The 12,518-nt window shown below is 48.8% G+C and overlaps 2 protein-coding genes across 3 annotated transcripts; one reads left to right on the forward strand and one right to left on the reverse strand.

The window, feature by feature from the left end:
• Nucleotides 1-817: 817 nt before the first annotated feature.
• TTC4 (tetratricopeptide repeat domain 4) lies at nucleotides 818-8,788 on the forward strand. Of its 2 annotated transcripts, XM_049809227.1 has the most exons (10): nucleotides 818-900; nucleotides 991-1,108; nucleotides 1,242-1,403; nucleotides 1,644-1,721; nucleotides 2,542-2,666; nucleotides 2,962-3,048; nucleotides 3,952-4,166; nucleotides 5,917-5,998; nucleotides 7,074-7,156; nucleotides 8,097-8,788. In XM_049809227.1, exons 1-10 carry the CDS (start codon nucleotides 829-831, stop codon nucleotides 8,194-8,196), a joined length of 1,122 nt encoding a protein of 373 aa, XP_049665184.1. In that variant the 5' UTR covers nucleotides 818-828; the 3' UTR covers nucleotides 8,197-8,788. The 2 variants fall into 2 exon arrangements, with proteins under 2 accessions (XP_049665184.1, XP_049665185.1); XM_049809228.1 differs by lacking the exons at nucleotides 5,917-5,998; nucleotides 7,074-7,156; nucleotides 8,097-8,788 and having other exon boundaries at nucleotides 3,243-4,070.
• A 426-nt stretch (nucleotides 8,789-9,214) lies between these two features.
• Nucleotides 9,215-10,530, reverse strand: TMEM205 (transmembrane protein 205). Its single transcript, XM_049809256.1, has 3 exons — nucleotides 10,141-10,530; nucleotides 9,875-10,038; nucleotides 9,215-9,636 (listed from the first exon to the last, which is right to left on the reverse strand). Exons 1-3 carry the CDS (start codon nucleotides 10,238-10,240, stop codon nucleotides 9,337-9,339), a joined length of 564 nt encoding a protein of 187 aa, XP_049665213.1. The 5' UTR covers nucleotides 10,241-10,530; the 3' UTR covers nucleotides 9,215-9,336.
• Between the last annotated feature and the right edge of the window lie 1,988 nt (nucleotides 10,531-12,518).

Genomic DNA, 12,518 nt, shown 5'->3' on the forward strand with positions numbered 1-12,518 from the left:
ATGAGGGATTTCAAGGAGAGGAAGGAAGGCGCCTTTCCTCCATTTGTGTCTTCTCTTTGGAGGCACCCAGGTCCCATGAAGGTGGAGGTTAATCTTAATTACAGCAAAATGGTGAACTCTAGAGCCTTGTTCACCTTGAAAATGCCATAGCGCTGCAAATCTGCAGGAATTAAGGTGAAGAATGGTGTCGGGCATCCACACCCTAGTCCTGCAGGTCAGTCCAGCTGGTGAGACACCTGCATCAGCTGGGCACGGGTGGTGATGGCGTGGTTTTGGGAGTGCAGCCTTCGGAGTGGTAGAAAATCCTTGCCAAAAAAAAAAAAAAAAGGAAGATGAAATCTGGGGACCTGCAAAGCCTGGGGATAGAAATGTCCGGGCCGTGTTGTATATAGGCTGTAAGTAACCCCGTCCGGCAGGACGGCGACGTCCCGCCGGTACGTGCCCGCTGCACCGTGGGGGCTTCCCCTGAGGATCCCAGCCTGGTGCCGTCACCCCACAAGCCTCCTGCCCTGGACGGGGCGAGCTCTTCGGAGGGAGTCCCCTCGCCGCCATGCCGCAGCTCCCGGGTCTGAGATCCAGCCATGGCCGGCGTGCCGCGGTCCTGAGCGGCTTTGTGTCAGCCCCGCGCCCCCTGTGAACCCCCTGGTCCTGAGGGGCTCCCCCGGGCCTTCACCTCCCTCTCGCCAGCAGGGTCAGCTCCGCCTGCCATCCCCGTGGGAGATGCCACCTAACCCCGAAGCTGACAGGGGGCCGGAGGCCGCCGGGGCCGGGCCTGAGGGGGCGGTCGGCGGGAGGGAGGGAAAGCGGGAGGCGGGCCGGAGCGGCAACATGGCGGAGGCCGGGCCGGGCGGCGGCGGGACGCGGTACCGGGGTGGTTTCCACCCCGACACCTGGGAGGAGGTGAGGCGGGGAGGGGACCGGGGGGTAGGGGGGGGGGGGGAGCCGGGCCGGGCTGAGGGACGATGTGTGTGTGTGTGTGTCCGCCCGCAGGAGCTGGAGGCCATCCCCATGTTCATGAAGCGGTGCCCGGCCGAGATCGACGCGGCGCGGCAGCCCGAGCTGGCCTGTCTGCAGTCCCTCCTCTTCGACGAGGAGCAGGGTCCCGCAGGTGGGCAGCGGGGGCCGAGGAGGGCGGGGGGTGTCTGTCCCTGTCTGTCGGTCTGTCTCTCCGGCCCTGGCCCGGGGTGCTGGTGGGGAGCCGTGCCCCCCGCTCAGGCCCTGTCCCCCTCCGTCCCTGGCAGAGCTGGCCAGGATGTACAAAAACGAAGGGAACGAGTACTTCAGGGAGAGGGACTACGGGAGAGCTGTCGTCGCCTACACCGAGGGGCTGAAGAAGAAGTGCGAGGACCCCGAGCTGAACGCCGTGCTGCACACAAACCGGGGAGCCGCGCAGTTTTACCTGGGTAAGGAGACGTGCCCCGTCCCGCCTCGGACGGGGCTGGGAAGGGGGCTCTTACCTGTCTGATGGGTCCCTGGCCTTTCGCTTCTTGCTCCTGGCGTGCCCTTTCTTCCTCCACTCGCCTCGCAGCGATCGTAGGTACGGTGCGTTGTAGAGTCTCCGCGTGAGCTGTTTTGTCACCGTGGGATCTGCCTGGGTTTTAAACGCAAACGAAAGGTTCTGAGCCATTTTGCTTGCTTTGTAGGTAACTACCGTTCTGCGCTCAATGATGCCGTCCAAGCAAAAAAGCTAAAGCCCACCCATCTCAAAGCAGTCATAAGAGGTAAGAGTTAAAGCACGCGTTACCGCGTGGAGCGCCAGGAACATCACTTCAAAACAGCTTTGCACACCTTGTATTTACTTATTAGGCTCTTAGTGTTACAAGCCCTGGAACAGACTTCTTGTTGGATATTGCTTTGTTTCGCTGCGTGTTTCTGTGTGTTAAATAACACTGTTTATAAACCCGAAATTACTGTGAGCATGCATTCATACTTTGTTTCGGGACAGCATTCATTTCAGAAAATTAAAGCAGTTACTGTACCAGATCTCTTGTTTTCTTATTGCTGCTTCTCCTCAAAACAGAGCTCTGCGTTTTGTTTTGGGATTTTCAGTCAAAACGCTATCTTTTCCCTGTTTGCTCTTTAGCTTCTATATCTGTCAAAGAGGCAGGCATTGGATCTGTTTTTGTAAAGCACAACATAAATTTTGCTGTTTTCCACAATACCAGTTTTTGGGTTTGGTTTTTTTTCCCCAGCCTTTCTCACTCCGTGGAAATGGCCACTGTCTTTTTCCTTATGAGACAAATACTGATATGTTAATTATAGTCATAAAATTTTGCTTGTAACAGACACTTCTAGCATTATTCTGCTGATTTCTGTGACTAGATGGCAAATGATACAAGAACTGCTGAAATATTTTACATTTTCTTCTCAGCTGACCTGCTGGGAGTCTACAATTGAACATGACCCTGCAAGACAATAGCATGCGCTGCTGTGTATGCCTCTTGAAAGCACTAAGGCTAATGCTGTGTTTATAACCACCACTTTGTGTAGTAGTTGTATACTGACTCCAATACTAGAAACTTAAAATCTTAATCCTTCCAGGAGCTCTCTGTCACATGGAGCTAAAGAATTTCTCTGAAGCAATAGCATGGTGTGAGGAGGGCTTGCGAATAGATTCAAAAGAGAAAAAGCTTGTGGAAATGAGAGCTAAAGCTGACAAATTAAAGGTAAATATTACGGCAGTCTAGCATCTGTAATGCTTGTGGCCTACTTTGTGTCAAGAAGCACTTTGGGATCCTTGGTTGAAGAGTGCTCCATACAAGTTTCTGCGTAGTATAACATCCTGAAACAGAATTGAGTGGTGGTTCCGCGTAGTGTGTCTTGTTTAGATGTGTAGGGGAAAGAGCTGGAGGGAACCCTTCTGGAGATCTGAACTAATTTCTCCACTCGTTGGCAGGGTAGAGCAGTGATGGGCACTGACTTGCTGTGCGTGACCATGGTGCAACTTTTTCTTACATATAGCGGGCTGAGGAGCGGGATGCAAGGAAAGCAAAGGTGATGAAGAAGAAAGAGCAGTGTCAAAAGGAAATTTTGCTTGCAGCAATAAAGGTGGGTCAGTGAGGGGGTTTGGTTTTGTGTGGTTTGCTTTGGGTTTGAGTTTTTTTAAGAGCTCGCTTGTGTGTCTCTAAAGGGTCATTCTCATACACAGGATTTTGAGGGCTAGAGCCAAAAAATTGAGTTAAAACCATGATTGTCCTCATCTGCATGGCTCTAGCCCCAGCTCCTGGGTTTCCATATTTCAGGTAACAACTAACACAAAATACCATCCCAGTGTTAGGAGGTGGACTAAGCATCCAAGAGAGAGCTCTGGCTGCCAGGCTGTAGCATCACACTGGCCCAATGAACCTTGCTTTCTTTGCTGCCGATGGACATTACTTCAGTGGAAGGGTAGAAGATTATCATCTAGGAGGGTGGAAGAGAGAATCAGTCCTGGATCCTCTCCTTCCTCGACACATGTTTGGGCTATGTTAAAGTATTTTGGACTATTATGTAAATTGGATCTCCTCTTCTGCAGTTGTCTTTCCAAAGAAAAGAGTGAGTTTTCTTCAGTTCTCTGAAAGAGTGGATGTTCTCAGGAGCTGGTGCATGTAGTTGCACCCTGAAGTTATGCCTGCTTGGTCCCAAAGGACAAGATATCAGCTGCATCCCTTTCCCCACGTATTCTCAGGCTCTTCTCTCAGCACGTGGGCTCCTCTGGATTCCCACCTCTGCTCATCCTTTTTATGAGGAACCTGGGTGTCTGGCTGAGGTTCTGATTTCTACTGGGAAGACTGGTCACCTGAGTCTGATACTGTAGGAAGGCTTTTGATGGCATGTTTAAGAGCTGACTCATTAATAAGAATGACACAATTTGTCCTTTTACTGACTGCTAATTTTTTGCTCTTATTCTCCTCACCATACTTGTTTGGGTTTTGGTTGGGTGGGTTTTTTTTTTTCCTTCCTCCCATCCAGGAAAGAAATATCAAGCTGGTTCTTGAGCCTTCAAATGAAGAAGAGGAAGTATCAGATGGCCTGGCTGAGATATCCTTAGATGGGTTCCACTCTGACAATGCCACGGGGGCAAAGGTGCACTTAGATGCTGATGGCAACCTGAACTGGCCTGTCCTCTTTCTGTACCCTGAGCACGAGCAAACAGACTTCATTGCGGCTTTTCACGAGAACTCCAGGTAAATGCACTGTCAGCAGCATTCTTGCATAAAGGAGATGTTTGAGTAAATGACAACAGACAGCAAGTGAAACACGGCCATGCTAATGAAGTAGTTCCAGATTTCTAATCTCATAGCTGACCCTGCTTTTGAGCAGGAGGTTGCAGTAGATGACCTTCTAAGGTCCTTTCCAACCTGAATTATTCAATGACTTACAATTGCAGCTTTAAAATACGAGGGGCAAAATCTATGACAGGCAAAATATGAAGGTGCAGAGAAACACGTCATATCTAGCCAGTGTGCTTAAAGGGGCTTGCAGTGCGAGCTTGGACCAGTGGCCAGTAATACCTGTGACCCATCCCATGCATGGATTTCAGAGGTTCATTAAGGTGCTGTTTCGAAGCCCTCCAAATATGTGGGTCTTGGAAAGAGGATTAAACTTAGAAATTATAAAAAGTTTCCAAAAGGGACCTCTCGTAACCACCAGTGGCCCCATAGTTTCCTTAGGGTTTCCAGAAGGCCTGACTGAAGTGCTACAGACCTTTCAGACTGTAAGCAAATGACTGGCAAAGTGGGGATTCCACTTTCTTGATGTTAACTGCAGTTTCTGATCTTGCAGTGTTAAATAACCTTGGATTTTGTAACTTTGTGGGGAGATATGTGTTTCTCAGATCTACTAATAAGTTTAGGACTTAAAATTGCAGTGCAAGCAGATTAGTATGTGGTTCTTATGCAGTAGTGTTCACTATGCCATTTCATGACCAAAAGAAGTGAAAATGGGTTCTTGGAACAAATCGGCCACCAACACTCCTGAAGTACCAAAATAAACAAGCCTCTGACACACAAGCGTATTCCCAGCACTCTGATCTGGTGAAGCATGGTGCAGGTGGGACCACGTAGAAGGAAAATCAATTTTAGACAAAATGCATGGTGTTTATTTTGGCATCTTTTCAGAGTGAAAATGAAAAGTTAAAAATAATTTGTTGTTGCACTGCTCAAGTTTCAAACCAGTACCATGACTTACAAATGGGCCTTGGTCTCATTGGGAAAGCGATGAGTTTGAAAGGAAGAAACTATTAGTGATCTAAACTTACTTTCCAGTCTATTGTTGTCCTGGTTTCGGCTGGGATAGAGTTAATTGTCTTCCTAGTAGCTGGTACAGTGCTATGTTTTGAGTTTGGTATGAGAAGAATGTTGATAACACACTGATGTTTTCAGTTGTTGCTAAGTAGTGTTTAGTCTAAAGTCAAGGATTTTTCAGCTTCTCCTGCCCAACCAGCAAGAAGGCTGGAGGGGCACAAGTAGTTGGGAGGGGACACAGCCAGGACAGCTGACCCAAGTGGCCAAAGGGGTATTCCAGACCATGTGACATCATGCCCAGTATATAAACTGGGGGGAGTGGGGCTGGAGAGGGTCACTGCTCAGGAACTAACTGGGCATCGGTCGGCAGGTGGTGGGCAATTGCATTGCACATCACTTGTATGTTCCAATACTTTTATTATTATTATTATTATTGTCACTTTATTATTGTTATCATTAGTTTCTTCTTTTCTGTTCTATTAAACTGTTCTTAACTCATGAGTTTTACTTTTTTTTCTGATTGTCTCCCCCATCCCACTGCGGGGGGGGGGGAGTGAGTGAGCAGCTGCATGGTGCTTAGTTGCTGGCTGGGGTTAAACCACGAGAATTGTCTAATTTGCTAATATATTTTTACCATCATTCAAAAGCTGAACACTTTGTCTAAGCTAACCAAGTGTATCTTGGCTTTTAGGTTTATTGATCATTTAATGGTGATGTTTGCTGAGTTACCTCCTTGGGATTTAGAAAGAAAATACCTTCCCAGCAATCTTGAGGTGAGAAGTTTGACATTACTTCTATTTCAGGGTTGTTGTGTTGTGGCTTTTTGTCTGGAGTGAAAAGTTACACAGCTTTGAGTGTATGAAAGCAATGGCATTGTTACATACACAGATGTGAAATAAGGATCTGGAAGCTCAAACATTTTCCAGATGTGCTGACATGGACACAGAATTCATTAATGAAAATGAAAGTTCTTTTGTCTTCCACTTAATGTTGTATTTGATAGAAGGTATTTATAGATATTGCTTAGATTCCCATCTTTGTAACAATGATTAAGATTTAGAATATCAAGCTGGTAGGCTGCCTGTTTTTTTAACTGCAATGTGAAGTTGCTCAATACAAATCAGAAAATATTATTAAAAAAATAGGTTATTTTCAGAACTAACTGGAGGTACTTAAACACTTAATCCCATCAAGACAATATGTGTCTATTAAGACTTTAGCAAAGGTGAGATGTGAGTTGATTGTGGCTACAGCAGGTTTTGAGAATTTTTCAGAAATTATACGTAGAAGGATACAGATGTTTATTTTTCATTTTCTGCTTCAGTGTCACATGTGCCAGGCAAAGCACAGCCCTTAGTGCAGTGAGCAGACATGTCCAAAAGGACAGTGGCTCTGTACTTTAATATGTTAAAAACTGGGATTATAGCTCTGTATGTATGTACAGTCTAAGGCACACTTGCTGGATTCAGATCTCTTAAATCTACCCTGGTTTGTTCAAATATCTTTAAACCTACTCAGTTTAGCTCATACCATTGCTGCATTTACCTCTTAAAAAGCAGCCTGTAGATCTGGATTGCTTCTCTGTAAAGCACAGGAACACCCAGTGTATTTTGCCTTCCTGCTGCCACTGCTATAAGGAGCTAAGCTGGTTTATACAGGGAAGAGTCAGAATTTACACAAAACAATTTCTGCATTGCTGAAGTTAGCATCTGGCATGGTCGGTTCAAGCTACAGAAGTTTAATAAACCTCTAGCAGATACACGGTGTCCTGTTACTGGACTTTCAACAGCTTAGTAGTTTGCCTTCATGTACCTTAGGTGTTTAATAACCCTCCAGAATTTTTTTCAGCTCTATTTTGAAGATGAAGAAAGAACAGAAATGTACGAGCTGAACCCAGAACACACGTTGCTACAAGTGCTGCAGCACGAAAGGTGAGGCTGTTCATGTCCTGTTCAGGTCCAGAGAGAGCACAAAGGCAAAAAGAATGAGCTTTATGTCTTTGCCTTTAAGTGCAGTTTGTTCTCCGATTTAATAGTCCTAACTCTTGAAGGTGTAAAGCAGTGGGACCACGTGGATTTTGTGCCTGGCTTTAGCGACTTACATTTTTTTTTTCCCCAAAAAAAATTAACAGCTCTTTCCAGGACTAGATGGAGATGGGAAGGGGAGTTGGGCTACACACAAGCAGCAGCACAAAAGGGCTGTTTCAGATCCCAGCTACACAGCACTACTTTAAAAAAAAAAAAAAAAGGCAGCAGCATATAAAGAGAGCATGTTGAAGGTTAACAATGCTCTCACTGTTAATAATGCTGCGTGAGCAGCCCCCAACACAGCATGCAGCACAGTTTGACTCTGAAACTGGCTTTAAAGTGTTGTGCAGTTATTTAGAGAGAAGAATTTGCTGTTTGTGAAGCCAAAAAGTTATTGTAAAGCCTGTGCTGTTAACTTGCACCATCTTGTAGCTAGCTGGAGAAAGCCTGCTGCACAGTGCTAGTGGCTTGGTCTGTCACAGTGGGAGCAGAGCTCTAGGTCCACTGCTGCGGGCTGTGTCTGAACTGTCACTCCATAAAACTCAGCAGCATGCGTAAGCCCTCAGATTTCAGGCTGTAAGGGCAGTTGCAAAAGAAACCTCTTTCCAGAGGGAGAATAACAGCTGTTTTAATTAGAAGTAGCTGTTGGGAGAAGGGTTGATTCATAAAACACTCCTACTCAGATGTGTATAGCCTTGGCCCCGAGAGGCTCTGCTAATCAGCAAAAAAGCTTGTTATCAGCCTTCGGGAGGTCAGTCTTTATTGAGCTGGGCGGAAGTCACTCACTTTGCATGACACTTGGCCAGCTACAAGGAAGCCAAAGGACTCCTTTTAATCTTTGCAGGTATTTTGTAAAGGCTGGGACTCCAACGGTTTTGGCATTTGTAAAGCGTTCTCCTTTCTCTAAGAAGTACTTCTCTGGCAAGAAGGTGCATCGACTATAATGAGCAAGAGCGAAACGAGGAAACCTGTGCAAGAGGCTGCTGTTTGTTATCCCAGCTACAGACTGCAAACTTCTGCTGGAACAAAAATGCCTTGCACACTTCAGGGGAAAAATAATCTTGGCACACAAGGAAACTTCCAGGAAAGCAGCATAGGAGAATGAAGGGCTTACAAGAGGGGATTATTTGTTTAAAAAGAAATCCAGCTGGCTTGCAGAAGGTCTCCTCTATGATAGGCTGCATGTGGTTTTGAAATAAACCTGAAGCAGTGCCAAACACTGGCTGCAGTTGAAGCAACACCAGCTGGGAATGTACTTACTTACCTGTGAAAAATCACCGATTTCTTTGGAGGTGGGCTGTGGTTGCTGGGGTTTAACAGCAGTGGTCTGGGGAGATACCTGCCTGTTGCAGTGGGATGGATGCAGTCAGATTCCTGCCTGGGATTAAGCAGCTGCTCTTTTTTCACCGCTTGGCTCTGCTGCTGGCCAGGGTAAAGCAGAGCTCTTTGTTCAGAGCGGTGCGTTTTACTGACCCTTTTGCTACCTGACTGATTGTCCTCTATAACGTGGAAATAAACATGTCTATTTTAAGGAGACTGACTTCTGCCTAATGAATGAGACAATAGTTTTTCTCACCTCATGAAATACTACAAGAGAATGTCAAACAGTAATTCTAAACCGAAACATAACAACCTTATCCTTGACACTTAACTGGTAAAGCCAACAAACAGGGTCTCCTGCGCTTCTATATTAGCTTTCAGCATTTAATTAAAAGTAATTCTAAATCTCTCATTTCTCTCTCTTCTGCAATCTCTCTGTGACTGCAGAAAGACACTGCGCTTTTAGACACATCTAGTGCACGGGACATTAAAAAGTTGTTCAGCCATAAACACTCCTGCTTAGATCACGGAGGATTTTTCTCACTCCAGGGCTGGATTCAGACAGCTCTAAAGAAAGCATTTCTGTTTCGCTATTCCTAAATTTCTGCACCATGCACAAATACAGTTAAAAGTATCTCCATCTGAGGATGCTGAACTTTAATCTCCAAAGCTTAGGGTTACTTTACAACGAGGCAGCGGGATGGCTCCCTTTTCCCAGAGCGTTGGTTCTGGCCAGCCAGCCTTCGCCTCGCAGCGTCCTGCTCTCACAGGGCAGAGAGTTGGGCAGCCAGGTAGTACAAGCTCAAGCCGTTACAGGCGATGCAGCAGAGGTTGCAGAGGGAGGACAGAGCGCGGTAGAGGGAGAGCTGTCGGGATAGCTGCCTGTAGCTGGGGTTGGAGGCACGCAGCTGCCTGCAGGACTTGCCGGTAAACAGTCCGACCTCCTGGCCGAGGCCGTGGCTGCGCTCGACGAGGTGCATGTCTGCCACGATGTCGGAGGCGACCTGCCCGAACCACTGCGTGTTCAGCACGGAAGCAGCGATGCAAACGAAGAAGACGATGATCTGCAGGGGAGCAAAGCCTGCCGTGAACATCACACGTGGTGGATTAAATTTCTCCCCCAGCCCCTCTTGCACGCAAGGTTCGCCGCAATCTGGATGCTGACCGGTTTCTTTTAACCACGGCCATGTGTGGACCTCGTCGTCATTTGCAAACCAGCCTCAGCGGAGCAGAGCGGAGCGGGACCCCGCAGAGGAAGGGGTTTGGGCTACAGCCAGCTCACGTTTCAAAGCAGGAGGCTACCTGGGTCGTTTGTTCATCGCTGAGCAGCTCACTGGGGTGGTACATGGCAAATAGAGTCAGGTTGAGGAAGGCACAAGCGGAGCTGATGTGGCAGTAGTAGGGGAAGAGCTCGCGCTGGATGAAGCCGTAGGTGTGGCGAGGGAGGCAGCTGCCCATCACGAACCCTGCAAGGGGGGAGAGCGGGTAGGTCCTGGGGCAAAGCCCCCTCCCCTGGGCCTCCCCCCCGAGGCAGAGCGCCACGGCCGTGTGTACCGACCGCAACCTACCAGACACGAAGGTCACCCAGATCTGCATTCCCCAGGAGGTGGAGAGGAAAACCAGGTGCAGCAGTTTGATGGCGTTAGAGGGCTCTGTGTCGGTCGGCATGGTGTCCTGGCCAGGGACAGGTCCCTCCACGTCAGCCAAGCCACCCCCAAATTTAGCTGCTGTTACTGCCGTTACCTTGCTGGATCCAGCAAATGCAGTTTAGCTTCACAAGAAGAGCTTTGGAAGCTTTGGGAAGAGCTGTGGAGCTGACACAGCCTCAGCCACTTCCCAGCCCCGCCACCGTGCACCCGACCGGGCTGCAAACCCAATTTTCAAACCCCTTATATCTTAGGGGCAGGGCACTGCGTCAGCACCTGGTAACCAGCCATTTCGGGTGGACTTTCGGCAAAGTCCAGCCAAAGCCCCGTCTGACCCCTGGCAGCAGGAACAAGCAGAAAGTCAATAAAAAGGGGAAAAGGAAAAGCCCTGACAAGTACATCTGCCCATGCTGTGGCCATCAAAGAGGCCTCTTGGCCAGGGAGACGTCCCACTGTTTAAAAACAGCAACAGCTTCTGCACACTTTAACCAAAAAAGCCTGGGGGCTCAGAGAAGCAGGGCTGGCTCCCGGGCTCACCCCGCTGCCCCGGACCCCGTGCTGGCACAAGCACGAGAGCACGGGCAGCAGTGGGGAGAAGGAGGCTTTGAAGGAGCTGCCTGCTCTGCTAGAAGGAGCGCTTTGGAAATTAATTAAAACAAAGCTTCTGGGAGCAGACCATCAATTCTGCCGTCTGCTTTATTCCTCCTCCTCCTCCTCTTGGCCAGCCGCCTCAGGGCATGAATTACAGCAGGGATAGCCTTGAGAGAGACACTGCCATCTAATTACATCCCACTACCCCTGCAAAATAGATAAATATATGCTGTGTTTTTATATATCAATTGCCTGCATTTATTTAGGCATCTATAAAAATCAGGTCCTTGAAGCCTTCTCATGGTGGTAGCATCACGTACGGGAGAAGGCGCTCGGATCCCACCTGGAGTGCTGGCTTGTAAATCCCCAGCTGACTTCATGGCCTTTGCTTTGCCAAAAGCTTCTTGGCATTTCTGGGATGTTTCCCCGCTCCATCCTCTCCCAGCCCCGTTTACTGCATGATGGCAGGGGCCTGGGGAAAGGTAGCCGTGGTCCTTTGGTGAGGCTTTGTCCCCTCCATCATCCTGTGCAGGAAAGCAGCGACGGGTGCTGTGGGCAGCCGGCACAGAGCCCTCCTGCTCTCAGGATCCCAGCTCTGCCTCTCCAAATTGTTTGCCTCTGTGCAGGAATTAGCAGTCGAGAGCAGCAAGGCAGCTGGGTGGTTTTGTGCAAAGAAGCCGCAGCTGGGAGGGTTGTCAGAGCAGAGGGTAACACCCTGCAGGGATTTCTTTTTTTTAAGGGAAAAAGAAAAATAGTGATTGATTGCTAAATTGGCCCTAGACCGGGTCATTTGTTGGGGAGGGCAAATGGGGGGGGCTCTGGGGAAGGCTGGTAAGAGCAGGCTGCTTGCTCTCAACAGGCGCCAATGCACCCGCCAGCGGGTCCTTCTTCCCCTGGGAGCTGGCTGTGGGACAAGGTGGTTGGAAATGGATGCTCCAGGGATGCTCCAAATCGCCCCGTCCTGCTGTCTACCATTCCCCCATCATTCCCTCCAGCAGAAGATGCTGCAGGGCTGCAATTTTTTCCCACCTGCACATAAAACACAACACGCTTCACACCCTTGCAGCTCTCTGTTGTGCTCCCGTCCATTTCCCATTGCCCCCGAGTCGCTCCCGCTCCATCATCCCGCATCCCCAGGGACCCAGCCAGGCCGGGGTGAGGGCTGACCGCGGCCTCGCGGTGGGAAAAAGCACAATACTTAAGGAGAGGGAGAGGTCAGTTAAAGTTTAACGTTCGGGCGAATACATCATTCCCTCCACCTAATCAAGCAGCAGCAATTTCTAACGATAAGTAGAAAGGATGGCTCACATCCCGGTGATAAAAAGGCAGGATTGCTCCGAGTTTCGGGAGATAACAGGGCTCTATAAAAATTGAATGTTTTGTACCATGTTCAGCTTGAGACGGCTTTATCTTGTAGTGATAGCGCAGCAGGGGGAGGTCGGGGCAGCGCCGTGCCAGGCCTTGCACGGAGATGTTTATGATCGGAGATAGGGCAGAGATTACGAGTTCATGGCCACAGCCAGCTCCAGGAGTGGGAGCTGCTGGCCGGTGCCCACGGGAGAGGGGCAGACAGCTCCTTCCGCTTATAAACCGGGTGGGGAATTTGGGTAGCAAAGCACCTTTCTAGAGACTGGGTGTTGCAGAGAGGGAGAAAACACCTTGGCGTGCCTGCAAAAGACCCTGTGCTTATTTCTGGAAGAAATAAGAAG

Source organism: Accipiter gentilis, chromosome 8 (assembly GCF_929443795.1).
Source record: "Accipiter gentilis chromosome 8, bAccGen1.1, whole genome shotgun sequence".
NCBI lineage: Eukaryota > Metazoa > Chordata > Aves > Accipitriformes > Accipitridae > Astur > Astur gentilis.